General features: G+C 37.9%; 2 protein-coding genes across 2 annotated transcripts in view; one reads left to right on the forward strand and one right to left on the reverse strand.

Annotated features, from left to right (window-relative positions):
* Window positions 1-5,028, reverse strand: part of pitpnc1a (phosphatidylinositol transfer protein cytoplasmic 1a) — a 73,015-nt gene extending 67,987 nt beyond the window's left edge. The window contains exons 1-2 of the mRNA XM_083566695.1: window positions 4,821-5,028; window positions 4,448-4,687 (exon numbers count right to left, since the gene is read on the reverse strand). Coding sequence (XP_083422821.1) covers window positions 4,448-4,495 — 48 coding nt within the window. The 5' untranslated portion in view covers window positions 4,496-4,687; window positions 4,821-5,028. The remainder of the gene's footprint in view (window positions 1-4,447; window positions 4,688-4,820) is intronic.
* Window positions 5,029-8,117: 3,089 nt separating this feature from the next.
* The window catches only part of helz (helicase with zinc finger), a 39,945-nt gene continuing 31,421 nt past the window's right edge, over window positions 8,118-16,641 (forward strand). Inside the window, exons 1-7 of the mRNA XM_083566615.1 lie at window positions 8,118-8,381; window positions 12,973-13,179; window positions 15,022-15,058; window positions 15,172-15,296; window positions 15,464-15,520; window positions 15,706-15,754; window positions 15,917-15,992. Of these exons, the coding sequence (XP_083422741.1) occupies window positions 12,991-13,179; window positions 15,022-15,058; window positions 15,172-15,296; window positions 15,464-15,520; window positions 15,706-15,754; window positions 15,917-15,992 (533 nt within the window). The 5' untranslated portion in view covers window positions 8,118-8,381; window positions 12,973-12,990. The remainder of the gene's footprint in view (window positions 8,382-12,972; window positions 13,180-15,021; window positions 15,059-15,171; window positions 15,297-15,463; window positions 15,521-15,705; window positions 15,755-15,916; window positions 15,993-16,641) is intronic.

Here is a 16,641-nt window from a genome sequence, read left to right on the forward strand (position 1 = left end):
GACACCCTGCACATGGAGGGTAGGACACAAAAGGTCATCGCTAAAGAAGCTGCTGTTCACAGAGTGCTGTATCCAAGCACATTAATGAAAAGTTGAATAGAAGGAAAAGGTTAAATGAACCCCATTCAAGAATTTGGAGGAGATTCACAAAGAGTGGACTGCAGCTGAAGTCAGTGCTTCAAGAGCCACCACGGACAGACGTATCCATGGGCTACAACTGATGCATTCCTTGTGTCAAGCCAATCCGGAACCAGAGACAACGTCAGAGCTGTCTTACCTGGACAAAGGACAAAAAGGACTGGACTGTTGCTCATTGAGCCAAAGTCGTCTTTTCAGAAGAAAGGAAAGATAATTTCGCATTTCATTTGGAAATCAAGGTCCCAGAGTCTGGAACAAGCGAGAAGAGGCACAAAATTGAAGTTGTTTGAGGTCCAGTGTAAAGTTTGCACAGTCAGTGGTGGTTTAGGGAGTCATGTAATCTGCTGGTGTTGGTCTACTGTGTTTTATCAAGTCCAAGGTCAGTACTGTCGTCTACCAGGACGTTTTAGAGCACTTCATTCTTCCGTCTGCTGACCAGCTTTATAGAGATGCTGATTTCAATTTCCAGCAGGATTTGGCACCTGCCCACACTGCCAAAAGCACCAAAAGTTGGTTAAATGACCATGGTGTTGGTGTGGTGACTAGCCAGCAAACTTACCAGACCTGAACACCATAAAGAATCTATGTGGTATTGTCAAGAAGAAAATGAGAAACAAGAAACCAAAAAATGCAAATGAGCTGAAGGCCACTGTCAAAGAAACCTGGGCTTCCATACCACCTCAGCAGTGCCACAGACTGATCACCTCCATGCCATGCAGAATTGAGTAGTAATTAAAGCAAAACACTTGAAATATATCAGTCTGTGTGTGATTAATCTAAATAATGAGTTTCACTTTTTGTATTGAATTACTAAAATAAATGAACTTTTAATGATATTCTAATTTATTGAGATGCACCTGTATATACAGTAAACCGCCCACGAAAAACTGCAATAAACAGACCATTTTACTTCTTTTTATAATTAATAATAATATTTTATTAAGTATCTATAATGCATAATACTGGTCACAACTGCTCCAGTTGTGGTTTCATTGTATAGTAAATATGAGGACCATTTTATCATTTGGAATTGAGTCAATTTCTCCAGTACATTCTTTTAATTATAGTGCATTAAAGCTAGTCAAGAAAAGAAAGTGCGATCTTTTAAAAGCATTTCTTTTTTTTGTGGATCACTCTTACTTTAAAAATGCACAGGGTGTCACAGTAAAACCTGACAGGACCTGAACAATCACAATAGAGATATATTGTAATGATCACAAACATTAATGTTGAGATTAAATTTGACATTTAATGGACTATTATAAACTCTATAATAATGATTTGAGTACAGCAGAAGTAATTACTGTTATAACTATAAGTCTGCTTTTCACCACACTGGATAAAAACAACCTTTTTAAGGAAAAAAAAAAAATCCCAATAGACAGAACACAAAGCTACATGAGACAAAATGAGATCTAAAGTTACTGGCTGTGTTCTGCTCTATAATCCCAAGCATTACATTCAAGGCTGTTGGTGTTAGCTGTGTGTTTTCAAATCATTGCACCTTAGTTGGAACACAATGTTCTGCTTCTGAGGACTCACATCTGCATAGCATGCTAGCATTTCAAATAGCGTTTAAAGTTCAGCTACTGCCGAGCAGGTCAAGCATTTCCGGGTTGAAAATAGCCTAACGCTACATCAGTTATATTTCTAGTTAGTGGCAAACATACACACCGCCATAAACTCAGTTACTACTTTGGGAATAGAGTTATTTCCATCACAACACTGCTGTTACCAGGCAGGTCAGTTGTCCGTGAATCAATGCAGATACGTATTTCCACATACACACACACACACACACACACATGGAAAAAGTCTGGGGTCAGACGCTTCATTCATCACAATCACCAAATGCACAACAGCATTGCTATTAATAAAAGAATCTCCAGTGCACTTTTGACAGACTTTATCATCTACTTAACTCATCAGCTTTATTCCTTCTTAGTGAAGGATTTTAGCATATGCTGCATTTTAATAATTTAAGTATTATTTATAAGAGTCTTGCCAAATAGGCTGCTTGTCATAGTGACTGATTGCTTTCCAGGAAAAAGTCTCACCACTTGCCAATATAACAATAAAAAAACTGAAAAACATTAACTTATTTGTAATATTTTTGGTTTTCCGTATCAACACCAACTACAGCGTACATCTAATCAACATCTTGTCACCCATACAAACTAGTACTATTGTAGTAAAATGGGCCATCCCAATATATTTTTTTCTAAACATATCCAGAATTTATTTTCTTACCTACATGTTGCTTTTTAGCAAACAGTTGCTACAAAGATAAAAGCACACAATTTTATAGGACGTCTGCATTTGCTGTAACATTAAATTCTCCCTTCACTTGAATGAAGGAGTCTGTGCACCAACTGAGAACACATATTTTGCTAAGGTTGGAGTAAAAGAACTACACACTCCAAACTCAAGTTAAATGCCTTCTCAGAACAGTGACAAGATTATAATAATAGCAAAGAGGGAATACATATTTAATGGAATGTCAAAAAACCACATGAACCTTTCAAAAAGTTTCAGAAACCTTTGGCCATGTGGTCTGTTTATATACTAAAACTCCACAACGTAAATATCCTGGATAAGTGCATCTACCAAATTGCCATACATATAAAATTCTAAATATGAATACATTCAAAAACATTACCCTGCAGTGACAAAATGGAAAAATAAGCAGTTGGGAGAAAATAAATCAAGTAACATTTTGTTCGTATTGGGCACGTATGAAACCAGATTGACTCTCAATGAAAGTGGATAAAACTATATAAAAAATAGTTTTTAACATGAAGGTTCTACTGCATTACTGCTTTTATTGTTGGTCTTCTCAGAACACTTTAGTCACCTTCAATAATAAAACTAACATGCAAAACCTGGCCTTCACAATATAGCACTTTCTTTCCTTTCACCCAGATATTATCACTAGCACACAAATAACAGAATTGTACACACACACACACACACACACACACACACACACACACACACACACACACACACACACACACACACACACTATTCCTGAAAGCTGAAAAGAAAGAGAATACTTCAGTACAAAGCAGGCAGGTTGGGTAGGGGTCCAAGCACAGATGGGATTCCTACAAGGAAATGTCCTCCCCACATGTATTGCTAATGAATAATAATTCATATTTCAGCATAATAATAATTTCTTGTGACTGCTAAATATTAGCAAAGCAGCTATGTTGGTCTTCAGGATAATTGTGTAATGATAGTTTTAAAAGTCTGAAAGGTTTCTGACCTATGCAGTCTCTTTTTTGCAATTTCTGTTTTGTCCTGAAGCTCTGACTGTTCTCAGAATCACTTTATTCTGTAACCAACCCTGCTAAAGAAAACGCAGCCAGCTTGGTCTGAACAATCACAAGCTGTAAAAAGGCAGGCAGGGATAGTTAAACAAGTAGACCATTTTTTGGAAAATCTTATGTTGTATCTTCTTTTTAAAAAATCTCCTCTACAATGTAGCATGAAAAAATCGGCTGTTGCAAATTTTTTTTACAGCTGCAATGTGACAGGATGAAGCAAAGCAATTAGTTATAAAGGTTTCCCTGCAGTGATCACTTTTAAATGTTTCAATCCAGGTTTCGATCCTTGTTTCAATTTGTTAGCCGCTCCAATGTAAAGTGCCATCTCAGCATGATAGCAAAGTGTTTAAACTTGTGTAGTAGTTAGGGAATGAGAGTTAAAAGAGTCAAATAGGCATCTGACACCTGACCAACGTCGCTGGTAGCGTTATTTCATATTAAAACAACATAAAAAAACTAAAAATCTTGCTTCCTTTTCTTTTCATGTAAAGGTAACTGCTCTTTATTCTATATCATGTACATCCTATAGCCCAGAGATAATACAATTGGAAAAAAATTTTTTTACCTCCAATTCGTATTAAAATGCTTCTTGGGTTAGGAAAGTAACAACAGCACCACCAAGTGGTTGTCAGTCGCAAAGCACTTTATTTCAAATAATCATAAAGTTAAACAAATAAAACGTTAGTATGTTGTATATATTAAAAGTTAAATATGTTTAGATGCCTGATACATGGAAATATATGGATATATATAATTTAATTAACATTATGATAATTGTATATTGATTGTTATTTTGCAGTCTGTATGCAGAATGTATTAATTAGGACAAGAAACTAAATGAATGTTAATTTTTGTTTTAAACTTACAGTAGTTTTGTTGTTTAGTGATTGTTAGAGCTTAATAAAACTCAAACTCTACAAAAACTTTATGAGTTGCTCAGAGGAGTTATAAATATAATAAACAAATCTATTGAACATTACCTCTTCCACGGTGAGCGGCATGCATATTCTGTATTCCTTCATCAACATCCTCCTCCTCCTGTGTGAAGTGTGCGAGCGAGGTTGAGTTCAATGGCACCGATTATCTGCACGGCTGACTTATAGCATTAGTCGGTCGAAACATAAGAAAATCAGAAAGATCTGCGATCCCCACACTGGAGAGGATTAGCGGATGATCAATGCATCAGATCACACACGAGCTGAGACACGTTCACGTTTTGCCTAAAGAAGAGAATATTGTTTATACACCGCAGTAATTACTGACTCATCGTCGACACAAAGTGCACATTATCACTGCTTAATGCTCTTTTTCAACTCAGATCCGTGTTCCTGACTCTCACAGATCACAGCTCACCTGTCCCGTTCCGATACGAAGGTTTTGAGCAAAATATCAGCGAAGACGGAATCAGTTTGCATTGGGTATAATGCCTGTAAATCGAGCGCTCAGAGTTCCTTTTTTTTAATCGTCCCGGCTGGTGCATATGTAAAAGCTGAGCTGTGGGTGATTGTAAGCGCTGTTTCTGTTCAGGATGCTCCGTGTCTGGTGTGTGTGTGTGTGTGTGAGAGAGAGAGAGAGAGAGAGAGAGAGAGAGAGAGAGAGAGAGAGAGAGAGAGAGAGAGAGAGAGAGAGAGAGAGAGAGAGAGAGAGAGAGAGAGAGAGAGAGAGAGAGAGAGAGAGAGAGAGAGAGAGAGAGAGAGAGAGAGAGAGAGAGAGAGAGAGAGAGAGAGAGAGAGAGAGAGAGAGCGCGCAACTGCAACGCGGTCTTCAGCAGAGTGCAGTGCAAATACGACAGCAACCTGCAGGGGCCGCCAAAATCTCTAATTAAACTGTTTACATAAAACAATAGTAGAAGTTGTAGTAGTAGTATTAGTAGTAGTAGTACTAGTAATAGTAATATTAATAGTAATAATCATAATCATAATCACAATAATAATATTCTAATCATTCTATGTCATATCATTAAATTTTTTTATCCTGGTCAGGGTCATGATAGATTGACAAAAAGGGGGAATACACCCTGTCAGTTGCAGGACCCAAGTCATACACATTTACACCTATGAGCAATTTGTCAGATCCAGTAATAATAATAAAATTAATAATCATAATCATCAGCAGCAACATAATTACAATAATAAAAAAATGTGAAAATGGTAAGAGACAGCTAAGACATTTAGCAATAAAAGATAGATAGATAGATAGATAGATAGATAGATAGATAGATAGATAGATAGATAGATAGATAGATAGATAGATAGATAGATAGATAGATAGATAGATAGATAGATAGATAGATAGATACTAATGGAATGTTTACATATAAACTCCTATATAATACATAATATATATATATATACAGAGTTGTTATATTGATACAATAAATTGTATTGATATTGTCTGTCCCAAAGTATGTGTGCTTTGCTCTCTCTCTCTCTCTCTCTCTCTCTCTCTCTCTCTCTCTCTCTCTCTCTCTCTCTCTCTCATTCTATTTCTGTTGCTTTATTTGAGGAAGTTAAAAAAAAAGGAACCAATGGCCATAGCAAAACTAAATGTGTGTTAAAACAAGGGAGATTTCTGTTATTACATGTATTACAGTTGTTTTTATGGCTGCTTTGTGGACATTATGGACATTGTGGCTGTACTATGGACATTATGTGTTCACTGTTAATCACAGTCAAGGTGACAGAAAAGTAAAACACAGTTCTGGTGGACATTTTAACAACTAATTTTAAACTGTCATGGTTCAGGAGCCCAACTAAAGCAAACACTGATCTCCATTATGGTGAAAACACCTAAAACCTCAATTAGAGCTTTTGTACACATATAAAAAGGACAAAAAGTCAGCTTTATATTACTTTAAATAAATAAAGTTAGTAATAAGTGAAGCTGGTAATTATGTTTTGGGGGTGTTTAATAACCGGCTGAGATCTTGAGAGATTTAATGTGTTTTCTTTTCAGTTGATTTAATCTTTGCTTTCTCTTTGCTCTTGTTTCTTTTCTTTTTTCTTTAGTGATTCTGTTTGTTCACAGGTGTTCATCACTAACACTCAATCCTCATTTAATTAGTCACTTTATTATCTCATTAACTTCATCACTGCTTCAGTGTCACTTCAACACTCTAGTATGGACACACATAAGTGTTCTTTTAAAACTTCATAAAAAAAATGTTAAATGTGTGAAATAAAAAAACACACGTAAAATGTATTTTAACAGTAATATACCGTAAATGAAAGCAAACTGTAAAAAAAAAAAAAAAAAAAAAAAGGAGATTGCTGCCAGAATTTTAACATAAAATCAAGAAAAATACAGAAAAATACTATTTAGTAAAATCTAACAGTCTAATTCGTGTTGTGTGTTTAGTGTTACAATTGTGCAGGACAGTAGATCCTGTGTTTAATTTAAGAATGGACAGAGAAATATTGATGCTATGCTCCATGTTGCTTTATATAAAAGCAGTAACTTTGTAGTTTCAGATGCAGTAAAAATCTCTTTAATAATTTCAATTACGCATAAATATGTGCTGCTGCCATCTGCATGAGATTTGAGTCGAATTGATACTTTGAATTATTTTGCATAATTCTGTAAGTTTTTCATCATGGACTTCGATAAAATACATTTTCATTACTAATATGCTCACATTACTTCAATATTATAAATAATATTTTATAAACTAATGGCCATTGACTATCCTAGATCTATATATCTGTATATACCAGGGGTCACCAACCTTTTTGAAACTGAGAGCTACTTCTTGGGTACCTGTTAATGTGAAGGGCTACCAGTTTGATAAACACAGTTTTCAGTTTGATCTGAAATAACAAATTTGCTCAATTGACCTTTTATTATATGTTCATTCATTCATTCATTTTCTCCCGCTTATCCGTAATTCGGGTCGCGGGGGCAGCAGTCTAAGCAGGCCCCCGCCTTCGACTGCTGCCCAATCCTCACAGCACCGTCCCTTACGGTCCCTCCTGCAGGTGGTGAGCCCACGGGAGGGCTGGCCCCACGTCACGGACCTTGATATTTCCCTCGTAAGGGACCCCCGGAGCATAGAGGGTTAAGGGCCTTGCTCAAGGGCCCAAGAGTGGCAGCTTGGCGATACCGGGACTTGAACCCCAGACCTTCCGATCGGCAACCCAGCGCCTTAACCGCTGGAGCCACCACTCCCCCTTTATTATATGTTTTTATTAATAATTAATTATATTCATTTATGTAAAGACACTGATCATGTTAATGATTTCTCATAATAATTATTAACAATGATTTAACAAAGTAGGAAACAGCTATTTTTTTAGAAAAGGCCCGCGGGCTACTCATGTGGTCCGGGCTACCTGATGTTGGTGACCCCTGGTATATACATTGTGCAATCTTTCTGACGACCATCCATCCATCCATCCATCCATCCATCCATCCATCCATCCATCTATCTATCTATCTATCTATCTATCTATCTATCTATCTATCTATCTATCTATCTATCTATCTATCTATCTATCTATCTATCTATCTATCTATCTATCTATCTATCTATCTATCTATCTATCTATCTATCTATCTATCTATCTAGTTACTCCCCTACTTATCTCTTTCTCTCTCTCTCACACACACACATTTATGACTTATGGTCCCATCGCATCAATTTTGCCCCTAAACACCCTTTATGTACTTTATGACCACACAGGAGGTCGCCACATCACATCTTCTAGTTTATCTACATTTGAATAATGATGGGACTTGTTGTGGACTTGTTGTGGGCTTGTTAGGGCCAGGAGGTGACAGGAAGCCCGGGTCAGGGTGTGATAACGCTACCCGGGACCAGCTCGCATTTCCAGGAAGCCGCGCGCAGTAAATATTTGACCATGATGCCGTGCGACAGGCTGACAAGTGGATTCAAGATGGCGTAGAAAGTGAAGCTAGGTAAGTGCAGACTTCCTCCGAGACCTTTCCTCCGCGCTCCTCTCGGGTCAGGGACGGCGAGTTGTTTGTGCTCGCGAGTAAATGTATAGATGTCGGGCATCTCAAAGTGCAACAAAAGCCGAGCGGGCAGTGCGCCGAGCCGCGGCACGACTCGCTCCACACAACAAGGCCAGAAGCGCAGCCCTGCAAACTAGCTCGCTAACGCTAGCTACGGTGGTTAGCGTCAGCTAGTTGGCTAAGCTTCAGCTAGTTCACGCGTCGCGTACGTGGACAGGAGCGTGTGCGCGGGCGTTCAGGGTGCACAGACCCCTCGGACATCGCGGACGCTCTTGGAAGTTGCGCCAGACGATGCGTAAACACGGCTACGGGGGCGTTAGTCGCTCAAGGCCAGCTAGCGGGATTTTTTTTTTGGCCCCCTACACCCGTTTTCGGGACGATCCCGCCTCCGCTGCTGTGATTGCTCAACACTCTTCGTCCTGCTCGGCGGTCATTGCGCGATGTCGAGTTTCTCGCGTGTGTTGACGAAGTGCTGGCCAATTATAGCACCAGAGGCGGGCTTTGTCTAAATATAGGTGTGGAAAAAGAATGTAGAGAGCTAGCTCTCTAACAGGCGACATCACAGTTGGGTAAAGCAGAACTGTGGCCAAATGTCTTCCCAGGCAGCTTTAGTAGATTCTGCGGGACAGGAAGCCTACAGCGCTTCCCAGAGACACCAGGCTCGTCCTGCATCTGTGCGATCTGCTTTTGTGTGTCCCGTACACAATAAAGCGAGTTGGGTTTTATTTTTCTCGCCAGATGATGGGACATCTATTATTAACTGACCCGGAATCCAAATATAGGTCCTTTGTGTCTTTTTTTCTGGTCTCTCTGTCGCCTTTTTTGGGGTGTTCCCCGTTAATTAACGCCGATCTGAAGTTTCAGTAGAAAGCAGGAGCTGCGTGATGTTCCCTCTTGTTTTGCCTCGCCGTTGAAATCAGAGCCACACCATTGTGTGCTTTTTTTTTTTTCTCCACATTGTCTCTTCATCTCATCTCTTTATCCTAACGTTTGCGCTTTATAACGATATAAAATATTTCACACATCTTTATACATCCTGTGTGTGTGTGTTTTAGGCTTTTTCTTCCAGCCACGAACTTTAGGAAATAGTTTGGTTTATCAGGAAGCGCGGTGTGCGTTTTTCTCTTTCTAGATGATGTCCTGATGATCCACACAGAGTTGGTTTATTATAAAAATCCTGGCTGTTATTAGTTACGGCATGGGGAAATAATGTCCTAACGGTGCTAGATGAGTACAAAACGTGCACTAGACTAGATCATAGAGCAGTATTAGGAGAAATAAGTGAAAAACTATTGCCTGTAGATTTAAAGGTGAGTAGAAAAGTATATAATGAAAAATGCAGTGAAGGGAAAAAACCTGGTAGCAGGATGGTCCAGGTGGGCCAACAAGCATGGGCTCAACTAACTCTGATGAAATTACTTTCTAGCAACGAGCGCGTCACATTAATTGATACAGAACGACGTGGCAAGCAAATGGCTGCATCGAATATCTTTTGCTGACTTCCCCTAAAATTTCACCGAAATGCACTAATGAAATGTGTGGTTTTCAATCACTCTTAGTGGAATTTGATAGCAGCAGAATCAAGTGATTTAATCGCTCCCTGTTCATTCATGATGGAAGATGTTTCTTGTGTTATAGTTGCCCCTGCATCAAAATCTCCTATGAAGCTCAACACTTAAGAGAAGCCTCTGGGTGTCTCTAAAAGAGTCAAATACACAGTGATTTAGTGGGAGAAATGATCAACACTCATAAGCAGGCTTTTAACACGTCATTATACTCCACACTTGGACGCACAGGCTTCTCTAGGGGGTTGATAGAAGTGTGATCAGGGGGTTTGCATGTAAAAAACATGGGTTTATTGGACAGCACGTTTGCTTGTCCTACTTGGAAACACAGCTTGCATGCTTTGTAGATAGTACAAAGGACCAGAACCTCATCAGTAGCTGCCTATTAGTGAAATGATGTTGCAGTTGACTGACTTGCTAAATTTAAGAGTTCTGATACTGGTTAATGTTGCAAATAATCTAAGTTTAACTTTTTTGGAGTTATTTGCATGCATTTTTAAAATGTTTATTTTTCTAAGTCTGCTAGATGTCACTTCTCTCTTCAGCCTAGCTGCTTTTTGACAGGCAGTGGCAGACAATGCTAATGTTGACCTGATTTTAGAAATGCTCAGGCTTATGAGGAGAGACTGAAAATGTAGCAATCATTTAATGCAAAACTCAGGAAGGAATAAAAAAAATCCCTTCAGCTCATAAATAGCTATAGCAGACGGCTTCTCTATTTAAAAAAAAAACCAAAAAAAAAAACAAAGAAAAAAGCAGCTTCCACTATTGTCTATTGGCATCATAGTAAAAGATAAAAATGATAAATGGGTATGATTGAATATGGCTGATTTTTTTTATTTTATTTTTATTTTAGTGGTTAATTTTTGTTTTTACAATTTAAAAAATATATATTTCAATTAGGGATTAAAAAAAGTATTATAATGTAGGTAATTGGATGCAAGTGTTTCCACCAAACATGCAGAAATGTTTCTGATATTGGTTTATTATCAATGCACAATTCTTTTAATAAATTGCAAAACACCAATAAGAGAGCCAAACACAAAATAGAGGCTTGTTCCACTGCTGCATATTTATTGCTTTTTCTTTTTTTATATACATTTCTGAATGGTGAATGTTGCTATTTAATGGTTAATTTACACATGCTGACCAATTAATAAATCTTCTGGCATTGCAAATTATTAAAAAAAACAAAACTTTTGTGTCAAATATTTATTATTAAATAATAACCAGTGTACACACTGCATCTGGGCAAATCGAATAGATTTTCTTTTTTAGTGTAGTAATCAGATTAGTAAATGATCTTGATTATACTGACATCAAATTTTTTATGTATTATTTTTTATTTTTTTCACTGTTAAAACTATGGGCAGGTTCTACCAGGTTTCTACCAGCTTCTTCCATCATACCCACTCTCTACATCAGCCAACTGGACATTTTTGGATTCATTTTTGCAGCCAGTTATAGATTGTGTATTTCTACAAGCATAAGAGGGCAATTCTAAAAAAAATTGGTTGACCTGGATTTTAATAGCACGTACTGAAAGTTTGTAGATATAATTCTAATGAATCTATTAATCTTACCTGAATCAGCTTTTCTAGTTCAAATATGATTGTGTATGGGACAGGCTACACATTTAAAATATTTCTTTTAATCCTCTTAGATAATATTTTTGTCTAAAACACAATGTAAATTTTGATTACTGACTGATCAGTTATAACATTTCGGAGGTGGGAGTAGAGGAGTGGAGGGTTGCTGAAATAGAGGCAGGGCTTGTTGTCTGTGTTAAAGAACTAATATAAATGACTTTCTGGGTTATTATTCAGTCATTTATTTTATGGTTTGGATCCTGGAAAGGGAGGTGTGTGTGTGTGTGTGTGTGTGTGTGTGTGTGTGTGTGTGTGTGTGTGTGTTTGTGTTTAAAAGTCTCTCTCTCTCTCTCTCTCTCTCTCTCTCTCTCTCTCTCTCTCTCTCTCTCTCTCTCTCTCTCTCTCTCTCTCTCTCTCTTGCTCTTTGTTTTTGAATATTTGTTATTCCAAGGATTTACCAGGATTGTCAGGTTTTTCTCTTGCTTTACTGTTTTTTTAATTTTTTTTAATTTTTTTTATTTATTTCGTTTTGGTTCTGTTTTTTGGGGTAGTTGTGGCCACTGTTTGCAACATATGATTAAAATTTAGAGTAGTCCCTGGACTATAAGCAAACTGCGAAATAGTTTATTTGAAATGTAATAATTCTATGCACTTACACCCACACACAAATAAACGGCGTATAGCATATACGAGTAAGAATGTTATGGAGCAGGAAATGCTGCTAATTTAGTTGTGATTTTAGCAAAAGACCTATTAAAAGCCAAGAGTTCCGATATTTTAATCGTAATTCAAAAACAGCAAATGTTTAGGATTTTAATAGGCATTTAAATATAGAGCACAGTGGCAGCATGTTACACCTACTGTAGTAAACTGATACACAGGGAAAATTTAGTGAATCATTTATTCATTCATCCATTTTTAGTAAACAGTTTTCCCCTCATCCAGTTATGAAGTGGCTCCAGAGCACATTCTAAGAACAGTTAGTGTAAGACAGAGGTACACCCTAAATGGGAAGAGAGTCCATCACACTCTTTCACACTCTCAATTTATTCACCAATCCATCTATCAGCATGTTAGTGGAAGGTGAGAGGAAACCTGAGGAAAAACCATGCAGAGAAAGCGAGAACATGCAAAATTCCACACAGGCATTATTTCCAAGCTCAGGATCATGCTTTTTGTGACAGGAAAATTTGCTGTGTGTAAATAAATATCAACGCATAAGAAAATATTAGCTATACGATATGGTTTCCTGTAGCTGCAGTTTTAATAATACATTATCAGGACTTGGTAAAACAGGCAGTGTGTCAGAGCAACTCAGGACATCTGTTCCAACTGAATGTGGTCACTGCATTAACACCTCACTTTGTGTCACCTCCTCAGATACTCTGTCCCAGAGTCATGGAGGACAGAAGGCCCCAGAAGTCATGTGAAGAGGCCATTGGATCGTTAGTAAGGCAGGAGTATGAGGCCGCGGTGGCCCACAGCACGGAGGCCCTGCTGGCCCTGGGATCGACCCCACCCACCCCAAAAGCAAACCTCCTCCGCAAATGTGCACTCCTCTACCGCATAGCAGCCCTGCTCCAGCTGGTGAGCTCCCAACATCTCTACCATTCATTTTCACTCTGGCAGAAATTTCAGCATCCTACCTAGTTATTCTTGGCTTTGTACATAGGTGTTTCTTGTTTCCATTCTAGCTGGCATCAAGTAAAATGCAGTACATAACCTTTTGAAAACACTTTTGAATTAAGTTTCTATAAATTGTAGGCCAGATCCACTCGTACATGCACAGATTATTTTAATACATTTATAAAAAATGGTTACCTAATTATTCACGTTTCTCGTTCCTGGTTCGGAAATATCGAAACCCTCCTCCACCACCCTGTTCCCTCCTCCGGCGCAACCACTTCAACCCAGATCGGGTTTCGATTAGGTAATGAGTTGTGAACAGGGAAAAACGTGTGAGGAAAAACGAAGCTAATTGATTAGCTTAAGCCAGGTTTTCTGTTAACCCTCTGGCCATAATTTGCTTTTGCAGATAAAAATTGCACCTCCTTTGCAATTCTTTGAGTGCAAGTTGAGAGGCGAGTCAAAATGCCTAATGTGACCAATCAGCAGCCAATGTAGTGCCTTCATGACCAAAGGAAGCTGGCCAGAAGATCTCCCCATGACTTGTTTAAACTTCTCTTTTTTGCCTTTTAAAAAAGCAGACTTTTTGTAACAGATGTCCACTAGTACTTTTCTAAGTTAAATTTATTTTTATCTTTTATATAAATCAAAACACCTTTCTTGTAATTAGTCTATAATCATAAACATTAACTTGTTTGTCTTAAGGAAGGTGTCCTTGACCTACTTAATGAATTTTGGTAATAGTGGCTGTAATCAAATCACACACACTGCACGTGATTGTGTATCACTGCCAGTTACTTTTCAGGGTGATTCTTCTAGGACTGTGCTGTAAGTTTCGTGTTCCTATTGTATAAATTATGTACTATTGTAATGCCAGTTGTTTTTATGTAATAAAAGGTTATGGTATTTATTGCTTATATACTTGATATGATTTTTGTTCATAAAGCAACAGTTTAGTATTTGAAAAAGGCTACTGAATCTGCAATGACCGTATATTATGTTTTACGCTCTGATAGAAATGTGAAGTTTTGTTAACCCTGTGATGAGGCTGGAGCAAAAAAAGTCACAAAAAAGACTGACCTCACATATACATTAGCAAACAAAAGTAATTTCCTAAGCAGGCTCAGAAATCTATTAGAGTGTCACAAACACTACATACATGATCAATGTGCTTTTTACGCAGTTCATGCCACGTTCTATACACGGATCTGAAATGTCTAACTCATGTATAAGCATAAACACCATGCTTCTCCTCATACCCCTCTTTTCTCTGATGGTTATGGTAATCCATGCAGTTTCCTTTCCCAAGTAGTGCACAGATTCTAAGAAATTAACTTGGGGGACAAATAAATTGCACTTCAGTTGTCCACGATTACAGATATCCCTTTGAAGACATATGCGTAGGTTCATGCTCCCCTGTCTCACACAGGCTCAGTCTTTACTTTGGGGGTTCCACACTTATGAGTAGCACTAACCAATTGGAAGCAACTGTTGTTTCCAGAGCAGAGAAAATTCATGACCATCCTAAAAAATAATCAATAAGTTATAGTAAACCAGTTAGACCAATTATAGTAAATGGTCAAATTATGGTTGTTGAATCAATCGGTTGTTGCTTTTGCAGCGATCCGGATTGTCAGATGTCAGTGTCCAGGACACACGCCTATAAAAAAAAACGTTGGGTCGAAGTCACTTGGACATGGCTCTAAGCCATCTTAATACTATTGGACATTAAAGGGATTTCATCCTTCTAGTCACTCAAATGTCATCTGACTTGTAACCTCTGCTTCTCCCTTTTTACTGCAGAAGGAGTATGATCAAGCTGATGAAGATTGTAAGCATGGTAAGTGAAATTTCTGTTTTTTTTTTTTTTTTTTTAAAAGCATGTTAAAATTCTGAGCGTAAAAGAGTGTGAATGGCTACAGGTAACCAAGTTTTTCTTACACGTTCATGCAGTGCTGGCTGATGAGCTGGGTAAAGGCGAGGGAAGTTTCAGGGTTGGGCTGCAGAAAATGTTGCTGGATGGAAGTCTACAGGAAGTCTTTACCATTCTTTCTAAAGCCCTGTATGGAGAACCACTGGTAAATGAATCCACCATCTTATATATTTTTGGAGTGCTTTGAGTTTTAATCGATGTATAGAAGAGTAGTGATATCTTCTAAACTCGTTTCATTAGCGCAATATTTAGTATCCTTCACTGAGCTGAATTAATAAAAAATAAAACACTCATAACTCTGCTTTGTTAAAGAATGGAATCATGGCAAAGGATATGACGAGACTGAAGTTTCTGCTGTCTGAAATGGAGGTAAGACTGGGGTTTTTTGCTGTCTGCATTTGTGGTTAGTCTTTGGCATGTCTAGACACGTTTCTGACTACACACCTTCAAGCTTTCGAATTTTAGTCGAGTAGAGATACTTTTACTCAGAGTTATAATCAGTGACCCTTATCAGAAACACAATTATCAAAATATAATGTTTGCATGTTTGGCAGGCTGTGAGCAGTAAAATGGTGACTGAGCAGCCAGGAGCAACAGAGGAGGGTAAGTTTCCTTCAAATGACCACATCGGTTTCACAACCAATTCAAGGCCTCATATTTAGATACAGTCTCATGTCATGAGTAGCTGATGCATTTCAACAACTAACTCTTTCTGTTCCCTTTTTTTCCCTCTTGCTCTCTCTGTTTGCCTGGATTTGGAAACAGATGTTCAAGAAGGTTGGCAGTTTCGGCCTCCTCCTCGTGGGGTCACTAGCAGCGAGGAATACACGTTATGTAAAAGGTAGGATTATCACTGTTGACACTAGAATTGTAGATGACCTTTCTTTTATTTGGATTGCGATAAATATTTTTTGCATTTCTGTACATTTACTATGATGCTGTTTTCACAAATATTTATTTATTGAAATTGCTGCTGTTTTCTTCCTTCGACTGCTCCCATTAGGGTTTATCAAAGCAGATCACTGAATTGCATATTTGATTTGGTACAGCGTGCCCTTTCTGAAGCAGCCCTCTTATCTTTCCTGGGCTTGGGATTGGCAGTGAACTACCTTGTGCAACCCTTTCATGGCCATGGTTCCTTGTCTGGGAATCAAACCCAGGCCATGGCAAGGAGCTGCAGTAATCCCCTTCTTTACCGCGGTTTAAATCTCACGCCACCCCTGGTTTATCGCGGAATTGCATTTGCCTCATAACTAATTAGTTTGGCTGATTTTCCCGGTCTCTTGCGGATAGCACGATAAACCAAAAAACTTATAGGGAATTGTTTTTTATGGCGTTTTATGTTGAAAAAAATTTAATTTATTAATGAGAATCTCATTATTAATTACTTCATTTAGTAATTAATAATGAGTTTCTCATTAATAAATTACATTTTTTCAACATAAAACGCTATGTTCCAAAACCGCCGCGAGGATTACTGTATTATTATA

This window comes from Silurus aristotelis (genome assembly GCF_946808225.1).
Source record: "Silurus aristotelis genome assembly, chromosome: 17".
Taxonomy (NCBI): Eukaryota; Metazoa; Chordata; class Actinopteri; order Siluriformes; family Siluridae; genus Silurus; species Silurus aristotelis.